Genomic DNA, 9,150 nt, shown 5'->3' on the forward strand with positions numbered 1-9,150 from the left:
GGCGCGGTATCCGTAGAAAGCGCGGTCCCCCATCGACGTTTCCTCGGCACACATTTTGGTTCTTGTTCATTGCCGTTTTCCTGAAATATACATTATTCGAATATAATGCTAAATGAAAGAATATAAATATGCTTCTAACTCTGGCAGAGAATATTATATATTACTATACCTTATTTTGACTACTGGACTCATTGATGCTTGCATCAGCATCGTCTCTTTTCATTTCATTCTTTTCAAATAATATTCTTGTTGAGCTGAAAATATAAAAGCATAATTATAGTTCGATCTTAATATTTTGCTTCACTATACATTTTAAAATAACTGAGTCACTCTGCAAATATAGTACATTAAAAACCTTCAATATCGTATTTATTATATTTCTTTTACAAATAAAACTTTATCGAGAAAAGATACACATTCCACAAGAACATATATGCTTACAATGATCTTTTCAAGTTGACTTTAACAGGCTTGTGAGCGACCACCTGTGTGATAGCCGGTGTAGATTGTTCCAATTTTTCAGTTGTATCTTTATCCAATTTATCTTCAACAGTTTTACTATGTTCCATCTCTATTTTTTCTACATTATTTGAATGAGAATTTGTTCTTTCCGGCGACATTGATTGCTGTTTATCATTCTCTTGTAAATATTCTGTATTCGGTTTTCTCTCTTGCTCCTCCTCTTCCTCCTCCACATAAGATTCAGAGATCTTTCTGTCAATAGGTTCATCTTCAGAATCAGGTGTATCTGAATTAGACGAATCTCTATATTTGTTTCGATGTTTTCTACGAGTCGCACGTGGCGACGTTCGATCACTACTTGTTCTGCTTCTTTTAGAGCGTGATTCGTCATTTGAATCAGATGACGAATCTACCGGACGATGCATTTTTGCTTTATCCTCCTCTTCCTCCTCCTCCTCCCCCTCATCTTCGCTATTCATATCTCTACGAACATTTTCCACGCTAGTCTCTTTGACAAATGTCTCCGTTGGCTTTTCACTGATGTCTTCCACAGGTTTATCTTCCTTAACGATGATAGTGGTGACAGTCTCCTCACCGTTCGCGCTAGGAGCCGGCACTGGAGATGGTGTCATGCTACCCGGCTTACCAGGTTCGATATCAACTACTTGGGCAGTGCAATTTGCCTCATTTGATTCACCATGCTGATCTATGTTTGGTTTATCGTCAGACAACAAGTTGGCTGAAGTGGTTTCAGGCAGGATCTCCTTGCTATCACTTACCTCTTCGTTGGAGTCCTGACCTGGGTATGAAGAGGAGGGATCGTTCGGCTGTTCAGTGCTACTGAGCGTTCTTGTACAAGAAACCAGTTGCTCATCCGCCGAGTCAGCCTCCTCTGCAACTCCCTCACCACTTTCTTGCCACTTGCTACTTGACTTGACATTTTTCCTATTCAATGGTGGTGTATCTGATGATGGTTCTGACGTGTTGCGCTGCCTGCATAATTTCAGCTTTTGTATCTCACCAGGTGATGCATCTGCTCTAGCTACTTTCCACACCGAACCGCCATTGTCCTCATCTTCGGGTGAATCCACCTTTATGTTTACATCACTAGAAGAGACCTTCTCCTCATGCTTGTGTGGAACTTGCTCCACTTCCTTGCTCTGCAGACGTGTTTGCACACTTGTCTCTTTTTCAATCTCCTGGAGTTGAGTGGCACTTTTAGCCGCATCCTCGATAAGAGGGTCTTGCTCAGATGAAGTAGAAGGCGATCTCTTGCCACGCCTACGCGTTGATTTCCTTGTTGGTTTCTCAATTTTCTTCTCTGGAGATCCCTTTGTTTTGTTTCTTTCACTCTTACGTCTCATACCTAAGTAATAACATAAAAAACTATTACATAATGTAACTATGATTTAACAGAAATAATTTAACTAAACCAAGAATGAGAGAGAGAGAGAGAGAGAGAGAGAGAGAGAGAGAGAGAGAATATGTATATACATGTGTATATAATTTTGGTGTGTGTGTGTGTGTGTGTGTGTGTGTGTGTGTGTGTGTGTGTGTGTGTGTGTGTTATATAGCGTGTGTACATATATTGTATATATATGATCTATCAGTTACTCATTACTTCTTATTATAAGCTAAATATAGGATGTCATTGCACATGGTAAGTAAAGTTTTGTTTTTTCACCGTCAAAGCGTCAAACATACGCACACGTACGCACGTACCTACACACATGCATACATATCTACACACACTCCTACATACCGCCTCCATATTTATTTCGCGCAACGAGTTCTAATGTCGATTGGCGGAGAAATACGATCGGGTCGATGGATCACCGTCCCGTCGACTTTCCGCAAATCGCTACTCACTCACAACCTCACGATCAATTACCGCCGAGTCCCCCCGACGAATTCACCGATCGATTTAACACACTCCGATTTGTGGTTATCAACGCGAGTTCGCGCGCGGATCACCCTTAGCGATGACTGTGGTTGCGGCTGCAGCGAAAATGACCTCGAAGGTTACTCACTCGACTGAGCTGCGCTGCGTCCTTAGATTCGATTAAATGCCTAGTTTCGCCGAATGTCTCAATAAGACATTAATGACGAATTCTCGACAAGCAACGGCAATCCCGACAACGATATTCGACAGTTTTCCTCGTTCGTTGGTTCGTTCGTGCGGGAGCCACCGTACACTATAAACCGTATGTACACACAAGATACAGTGATGCCAAATAATCTAATTCAATACATCGAGAATCGATCCTTTTTCGCACTTAAGAATCGAATCGCAAAAGTCGATTTTGTGAATTCGATTCACTGGGCATAAAGTCACTATATCATGGTGGCCTAAGGGTGCCATTACATGAGCGGAAACACGGAAACGCGCAACCAATCAATAATCGGTAAAACGTGAAACCATAACAGCGAATCGCTTCTGATTGGTTACGCGTTTCCTCATTTTCGCGTTTCCACGCTCATGTAATAGCACCCTTATGCGGGGTCTACAATAGAAATCGTAGCGGCCGTAGTCTTAAGTCGTAGAAAATTGACCAATCACAGTTGATTATTCTTCTCATATTCGACTGATTAGTCAATTTCCTACGACTTAAGACCCTACGACCACTACGACTTCTATTGTAGACCCCACATTAGAGTTATACGGTAATATGTATAACTATTTATATTATAGTTATATAACATTTCAGCATGTTATGTAATTATTCTGTATTTTTTCTGCAACAGTTATATTCAACATTTAACTGTAATAAACAGTTATGTTTATTACATTGTTATATTTGTTTTATATAACTGTAATTTGCAGTGAGTGGGAAATTACGACTAACATACATTACATGTAATCAACACGTTATATTACCTGTTACATTCCGTTTTATTACAGCAATATAACAGTTACATAATCGCGTTTACTGGGCTGTATACATAAATTTACTCTAAAATTTATATTAATATATCTTACATTGTAATCGAAAGTAAGAGCAAAAACAATACAAATTGTTTTTATAATTATTCTTTCCAAGCTCTCCGTAATTCAAATTCCTGAAATAGATTATATATAATGTAGTTTATATTATAAGAAACATATATATATTATTTAATTTATAATTTAATAAGTCGTATATAGTTAGTATAATACTTTAAAATATAATTTAATAATGTGTAATTGTAAATACTTCTATAAAAATCACCAATGTAACTCACATTAGCAAGTTCATTATCATAACTCTCTTGACAACTGTTGATAAAAGTTCTAGTTTCTTCCTCTATTTTTTTAATGTCTGTTTGTAATTTATTCTTTTCCAAACATTTTTCATTCAAACAATCTTGAGCTTTATCTAATTTAGTTTTCTGTATCTTTTTGTCACTACAAAAATCATTGAATTTCAATTTAATATTTTTTTTACCGAAGTATAAAAAATTAAAAAATTATGAACAAAAATTAATCTTAAAAATATTTTAATTAAAGAAAAAATTAATTTTAGACTTACATAATATTACCTCAATAATTGGCTATACAGATTGCACAATAAAACCATATCTTCCTCATTGTATGTTTGTAATTCGTTCTTTTCGATATCTATCTTATCTTTGTGCATTGCTAATTTAGTTTTTGATTCGCTCCAGATATTATTCAATGAATCAATTTCTTTTATAACATTATTTCTTTTTGTTTTCTTGTTTCTATATTAGAAATTATTAGAAAAATATAATATATACCTCATTAGAGTAATTGTTTGGAAATATAAAATTTAGAATATAAATGAAAAAATACTTTTGCTCTTTATATGTATCTGCTAACATACGAAAGTCATCACTTGTTTTTTGAACAAAATTTAACTTTTCCCCAATTAGTTTTATAGACTGTTTCTTTTCCTGAATAGCTTCTTGCATTGTACTACGTTCTTCTTCTTTTAACTTATGTTGCTTTTCAATTTCGTCTAAACGGGATCGATACTCTTTTGGTGAATGTACAACTTCTGACTGTATTTCAGTTATCATCTTGGACAGCTGAAAATTATAGTGTGCATTATGAAATTTATTAATCTTATTATATGGAAATATGAAATCCTGGCGAAAAAAATGTTAAGAAAAAATTACAGAAAAATTACATAGATTGAGACAAGATTTTAGAAATTCTTAGTTTTTCGTAGATATTCGTAGTGAAACATACAATATCGTTATTTTAGGGTGAAGAATTACTTGGTTTTCGAATAAACAACGCCACTTTACACATCCCACTACAAATATCTATGAAAAATTAAGAATTTCTAAGATCTTATTTCTAAGGTGTCAATCTACGTACTTTTTCGTAAAATTTTTCTGCCAGGGAAGTGTTACAATTATTTTAAAAACTCAAGATTCAAATAAAAATATTTACCTTTCCCGCTGTCGTCTTAACAGAACCACAAAGTTCCTTAGCTTTCTGATTTTCTTTATCAACATTGTTTTTCCTTATTTCAAATTCCATCTCCTGCTTATTGAGTTTCTCCGTTATTGACTGCATATGTTCTATGTCATTTTCTAACTAAAAATATGTTCAATATTTTTATTGCAGACTTGAGAAATCAATTAAAATCTAATATATACTTCATAACTATCTATGTTTTAACCTTTTCTATCATGGATAATTGCTTTGCTTTATGCATAACTTTATTATTAATAGATTCTGAAACATGAGTCTTTCTTTCCTTCAGATCTTCTAGTAGTTTAGATATAGTCTGAATTTCATCCATTCTGTCATTATATCCTGACTGCTTATGCATTGTATACAATACAAAGTTAGATAAAAATTTTGCTTGCTTTCTTAGTCGCTTTTGTCCTACAAAATTCGTTTTTGTAACATGAGCAATATTCAGGGATTGATAATGAGCAACGGCATTACTTTTATCATTATTTTTTTATGATAATGATTTTATAATGACATTTCAATTTTTTATGATAGTACTTATGAACTAAAAGCTAAAGTTAGAAAGAAGTTATTTTTGAAAAATTGTCATTATTACAGGTTGTTTATTGAAAAAAGTAGCACATTACTTGTAACGAGTTAAAATAGCAAGTCAATGCATTACAAATGAGTTATTTCTTCAAATAAATAACACATAATAAAGACAAGTTACTTTTCAAAAATGACTTTCTTAATCTTAACTTTTAGTTGACTATCGTTACCGCCATAAACAAACTGCAACATTATTGCCGAATCCATTATTGTAGAAAGTAATAATAACAACAAAATAACAGTTCCCATCCTTGGCAATAATGTACTATTAATATAGTACAGTCATTGCTTATAAAAGATTCTAAATTAAGATATTTGTACCTGGACTAGTAATATCGGTAAGACAAAAATCATGTAGAAATATCTTATTGGATATCTGTGCCACAACTACATATAAATTTATAAGATTTATAACATCAGAATCTTCATAATACATCATAGCTCCAAGTTGTTCTGGAATTGGCTGCAAATTTTTGTTGTAAAATATATTAATAAGAAAGATATATAAAAATAAAAATCAATATCTTGTTACAATTCCACACAATTCAATTACACTTATACTGTATAGTAACGACTGACACATGTAACAAATTTGAAATCCTACCTGATCAATCAAGCTCATATTGATGCCGAAACGTGTTAAGAATGTTGTTAACAAATTCACAACATAATCCTCCGTTGGATTTTTAAGATCTTTAATAGTCGATGGTAATGCGGCATCCAATAAAGTATGGTGAATTTTTGCGATGGACACATCCATAATGAGCAATCAGCTGCTTACAAATCGATTGATTTTAGGAAAAAAAGATTACGAAATAATCAATATATACAGATAATAAAAGTAACGCGAGAAACACCATCTATATTTTCTTTATCGATTTCAATATATTTGCGCAATTTATTTAAAAAGAAATTGCCTTCAGTCTCAAACTTCTAAATATCTTCGAGAAATAAATGTAAGTATGATTCACTTACGTTATCTTTTTCTTTCAGTCTCCTTTTTCACGTTTTCTGCAATTGTCTGTAACTTAAAAAAAAACTACAAAATCTTTTTAACTCCTATTTTATCAAAATACGACGATTGCGAAATGCGATGTCTTGAGGTGCTATTTCATTTGTGCGTTTTCGTCGTACAGCAAAGTGTACAGGACAGAGAGGTCCTCGGATCTCTCTGTCTTGCAGTCAATCACAGGCTTGAAAAAATTTGTCGTACGACAAAAACGTACAAACGAAATATCACCCTTGCAATGGTCTGCACCGTCTTACTTCATAACGTCTCGTGTCACATAACGTTCTAAAATTATTTGAATCTACTTTCATCTAGGGTTGCGTTCGGAAACCTCACCCGGGTGCCCCCGTGTATCATCTTATCCTTAAGCCTGATTTATAATGGCCATAACCGTTGACTTATGCCGGTGCCGGTAAAGTTCAACCATAGGATTTTAATGCTTTCGTTCATACTAACTTGCCGTATTAGTATGAACGAAAGCGTTGAAATCCTATGGTTGAACTTTACCGGCTTCGGCATAAGTTAACGGTTACGGCCATTATAAATCAGGCTTTAGGGTGCGGTTACATGATTGATATTTTTCGCGTAACGCGTATCATGTAACCAATCAGAGGCGATCCGCGCTTTCCGTTACGCTTGTTTTAAAAAGTTGCGTATAGGTACCTTTTCATGCTGACACTCAACGCTCATTTTCAGCGTCAAAATCATAATCATATGATCAAAATTAACGCTTGATATTCGTCAAAGGTTGCGTTCAGCAGACTCAACAGTTTTGCAACCGTTTTATGATTCTGCGCTGAGATAGGACTATTCCTTTAAATCTAAAAGTATAATCCAATCAGCGCGAATCATAAAACGGTTGCAAAACTATTGAGTCTGCTGAACGCAGCCATTACTTCTTAAACCAAGCTCATTACGTGTATTGTAGACGGACCTTAAGATTCGTCGATTTCTTATGACTTAAGGCTTAGAACTTTATTGTAGATCCGGGATATCGTTCGGTGAGCACTGTATTCCGAAACCCATCGAAAAGAAAATGTTGCCACCTTTTAGTTGACGAGTGTATAGTTACACAAATATATTTGAAAGAATATTATCTAATTTCCTTCTCTCTGGATTCAGTACAATTCAGTACACGCAGTTCACTCCGATACTTATATAACGTGATCCACACTGAGACTCACGGAATTCCTCGTGGCAATCATCGCACAGCAGAAGAACGCAAAAGTACTTGCTGAATGATGGCAGCGTTATTCCGCATGAATTGTATGCAGAGTTTGCGCCGAGGCTTAACTCTAATGTCGTCCAAGGAGACAACGATATATCGTAGAATAGCGACGACACCGAGCCGTCACGATGAGCCCAAGGAAGAAACAAAGTCTATCAAGAGGAAGTGGGTGAGTTACGGCTTCAGTCAAAAGAGCGAAGTGGAAGATACTCATGCCCTGCACCAGACCATGTTTGTCTGTGTAACCATAGTCCTTGTAATTGGATGCACTGTCATGGCCTATTTACCTGATGTCAGAGGCAAGGACTGGGCACAACGAGAAGCTTACCTGCAACTCCGTTATAGAGAGGAGCATGGACTTCCTCCCATTAGTCCCAATTATATTGATCCTTCAAAGATAATACTGCCGACTGACGAAGAGCTAGGTGATACAGAGATTATTATTTAAAGTGTTTTGACAACACTGAGAACAATTAAACTTTTGAGTGTTATTACTGCCTATCTATATCCATCCAGTACTTGTTATATTAATTTAAGATAACATGTAATAAACACTGCTTTTGTGTAGATTGAAATTCTTTATCAATTTGGAGAAAGACTAAACTCATAGTTTTGCAGTCCTTAAAACAAAATGTTCTGGATATAGAAGTGTATATATTGTAATTAATTAATACATGTATTAATTGTTTAATTAAAATTATAGATAATACACAGAAAATTAATATGACAATTTTTTATGCAATATAATATAATTAGATGCAATATAGTATAATTAGGATTTTGCGATTATTTTATTTATATACAACATTACATTATTATTCTCTTTAGTACATATTAAAAATGTATTATGCACATCACATTCTCCATATTTATGGAAAGAAATAAAACTTAGGAAGGCATTTATAATCTTTCTTTGGTGAACAATAAGTTTATGTACATATATATATGTATATACATTCAAATGTATATTAATATATATTTGTATATTTTATTTATATGCATACATATAAATAAAAAAACGTTCACTAAGAATGGAATCCATAGTCTTAATCTCAAGCAACATCTTAAGATGCTAATACGGCTCTCTGATTAGTTTATGCACTAGCTTAAGACCATCTTGAATCTTGAGCAACGTCTATGGATTCCGTCCTAAGAAGTAATTATAAATACCATTCTTAGTCTTACTAGCTCATTTTGTCTTGTCTCTCACAGTTTAGAACAGACAAAAGATTCGATTTTATTTAACTAATATGCTTAATAGTATACTTTATTAAAGTGAAAATTATATCTTCTATTTATTTTTAAAAGTTCCTTACTGTGTGGACGTTGGCAATGTCATTGTCGGAGCAACGGTAGTGTTGATATTGGGTGGTAATTGATTTTGCTGTTGAAGAACAGATGGATAAAAGGAAGTGTCTTGTGGGAGAGAGGCGG

General features: G+C 34.3%; 4 protein-coding genes across 9 annotated transcripts in view; 1 reads left to right on the forward strand and 3 right to left on the reverse strand.

The window, feature by feature from the left end:
- The window catches only part of Acn (apoptotic chromatin condensation inducer acinus), a 5,494-nt gene extending 2,816 nt beyond the window's left edge, over positions 1–2,678 (reverse strand). The window contains exons 1-4 of one of the 2 annotated variants that reach the window (XM_018462142.1): positions 2,493–2,678; positions 442–1,828; positions 170–254; positions 1–80 (exon numbers count right to left, since the gene is read on the reverse strand). The exon at positions 1–80 is cut by the window's left edge and continues 34 nt beyond it. In XM_018462142.1, coding sequence (XP_018317644.1) covers positions 1–80; positions 170–254; positions 442–1,826 — 1,550 coding nt within the window. In that variant the 5' untranslated portion in view covers positions 1,827–1,828; positions 2,493–2,678. Of the gene's footprint in view, positions 81–169; positions 255–441; positions 1,829–2,224; positions 2,344–2,492 lie in introns of those variants that run through there. The other variant, XM_018462141.1, reaches the window with a different exon arrangement.
- A 712-nt stretch (positions 2,679–3,390) lies between these two features.
- On the reverse strand, positions 3,391–6,785 carry LOC108731624 (probable kinetochore protein nuf2). Of its 5 annotated transcripts, none has more exons than XM_018462031.1 (10): positions 6,706–6,785; positions 6,455–6,506; positions 6,084–6,252; positions 5,801–5,942; positions 5,094–5,302; positions 4,862–5,008; positions 4,256–4,491; positions 3,982–4,164; positions 3,685–3,847; positions 3,391–3,522 (listed from the first exon to the last, which is right to left on the reverse strand). In XM_018462031.1, exons 3-10 carry the CDS (start codon positions 6,237–6,239, stop codon positions 3,490–3,492), a joined length of 1,269 nt encoding a protein of 422 aa, XP_018317533.1. In that variant the 5' UTR covers positions 6,240–6,252; positions 6,455–6,506; positions 6,706–6,785; the 3' UTR covers positions 3,391–3,489. The 5 variants fall into 5 exon arrangements, with proteins under 5 accessions (XP_018317533.1, XP_018317532.1, XP_018317534.1 ...); XM_018462030.1 differs by having other exon boundaries at positions 6,455–6,518; positions 6,706–6,770; XM_018462032.1 differs by having other exon boundaries at positions 6,746–6,762.
- A 662-nt stretch (positions 6,786–7,447) lies between these two features.
- NP15.6 (NADH dehydrogenase [ubiquinone] 1 beta subcomplex subunit NP15.6) lies at positions 7,448–8,357 on the forward strand. The gene has a single exon (XM_018462043.1). It carries the CDS (start codon positions 7,727–7,729, stop codon positions 8,162–8,164), a length of 438 nt encoding a protein of 145 aa, XP_018317545.1. The 5' UTR covers positions 7,448–7,726; the 3' UTR covers positions 8,165–8,357.
- A 521-nt stretch (positions 8,358–8,878) lies between these two features.
- Grasp65 (Golgi reassembly-stacking protein 2) overlaps positions 8,879–9,150 on the reverse strand; it is a 4,200-nt gene continuing 3,928 nt past the window's right edge. Inside the window, exon 7 of the mRNA XM_018461971.1 lies at positions 8,879–9,150. This exon is cut by the window's right edge and continues 285 nt beyond it. Within this exon, the coding sequence (XP_018317473.1) occupies positions 9,029–9,150 (122 nt within the window). The 3' untranslated portion in view covers positions 8,879–9,028.

The sequence above is a fragment of the Mycetomoellerius zeteki genome, unplaced genomic scaffold (genome assembly GCF_001594055.1).
Source record: "Mycetomoellerius zeteki isolate Tzet28-1 unplaced genomic scaffold, Tzet1.0 scaffold135, whole genome shotgun sequence".
Taxonomy (NCBI): domain Eukaryota; kingdom Metazoa; phylum Arthropoda; class Insecta; order Hymenoptera; family Formicidae; genus Mycetomoellerius; species Mycetomoellerius zeteki.